We start from the raw sequence: 1186 nt of genomic DNA, 5'->3' as shown, positions 1-1186 counted from the left end.
ATGTGAAGCAAGAATGCCTCGATTTGTTCAAGAAAAATAAAGATATATATGATGCCAATTTGAAGGAGCGTGAAGCACGAATTGCGTCTCTTGAAAACGAGTTGATTAGTTTGCGAAAAAAATTCAAGAGTGCATTTAAGATGTTTGCAGTGAATCTTTGCTCATACGATACCATTAACAGTGAGATCATCGATATTAATAAGGATGGCGTTGTTAAATTCACCGGTAACTTTGCAAAACTCTTCAAAAGTTTAAAAATATATGTATTTTTTTAAATTCAGATTATCAACAACGCGTTTGTTGGTTATATTTCAACGAAGTGTTCAATGGCGTTTCTTCTGAAGCTAAGTTTAACAGCATGAAGTCAAATTTAAAATCATTCATCGATGGCAAAACCGTTTGTATATTGACTCACGGCAGTACAGGTAAGGCACTAATTCACAAATGAAATAAATGAAATATTATTTGATCTTAATATATTTTTGATTAAAGGCAGCGGAAAATCGTGCACTATGTTTGGATTTGGCAATGAAGTTGGAATTTTGCATCAATCGGTTTCAGAAATATTGAAGTGCGGAACAATTGTTTTGACAGTGTTTGAGATTATTGATAAAGATCGTTTTGATTTAATCGTCAATGATGGTATTAAAATACGAATGACCAATGACTCGAAACCAAATACAAAACAAATTCAATCATCTGATGAATTCAGTCAAACATTTCAGCAGGTATTAGCGTTAAGAGCTCAAAAATCGACCGATCAAAATGCCACATCATCAAGATCACACTTGATCGTCAAAATTTCGTTGAAAAACAATTCGAATTGCATCGTTTTTGCCGATTTGGCTGGTTTTGAAAGTGCCAAAAATAAAGAGAATCTTTCTGAAACACAATTCATAAATTCGTCACTTTCGGGGTTCAACCAAGTGATGCTGAGCATGTCACGAAATGAAAAGCCCAATTTTAAGGCGAATACTTTGACAAAGTGTCTTCAACCATTCATAAATGCAAACGCCGTGATGTTCTACCACGTGAATGCTTATTCAATGAAAACGTCCCTTGAAATGATCAAGGACATCATGGCATCTCAAAAAGGACAAAAAAGATTAAAACCCCAAGCATCTTCGCAACCAAACAAGATTCAACCGATGAGTAACAACGGAACACTTACACAATTGAGTACATC

The 1186-nt window shown here is 34.6% G+C and overlaps 1 protein-coding gene across 1 annotated transcript; it reads left to right on the top strand.

Moving 5' to 3' along the window:
- Positions 1-140: 140 nt before the first annotated feature.
- LOC116351729 (protein claret segregational-like) lies at positions 141-1179 on the top strand (the record flags this gene model as incomplete). The annotated part of the gene is made up of 3 exons (XM_031783869.1): positions 141-225; positions 282-425; positions 493-1179. Coding segments are annotated over exons 1-3 (916 nt in total), but the record flags the coding sequence as incomplete, so codon positions are not given.
- Between the last annotated feature and the right edge of the window lie 7 nt (positions 1180-1186).

The sequence above is a fragment of the Contarinia nasturtii genome, unplaced genomic scaffold, assembly GCF_009176525.2.
Source record: "Contarinia nasturtii isolate CC-2019 unplaced genomic scaffold, AAFC_CNas_1.1 Cnas_scaffold_6134, whole genome shotgun sequence".
Lineage (NCBI taxonomy): Eukaryota > Metazoa > Arthropoda > Insecta > Diptera > Cecidomyiidae > Contarinia > Contarinia nasturtii.
The sequence above is the reverse complement of the archived record's forward strand: the minus strand, read 5'-3'. Positions and strand labels throughout refer to the sequence as shown.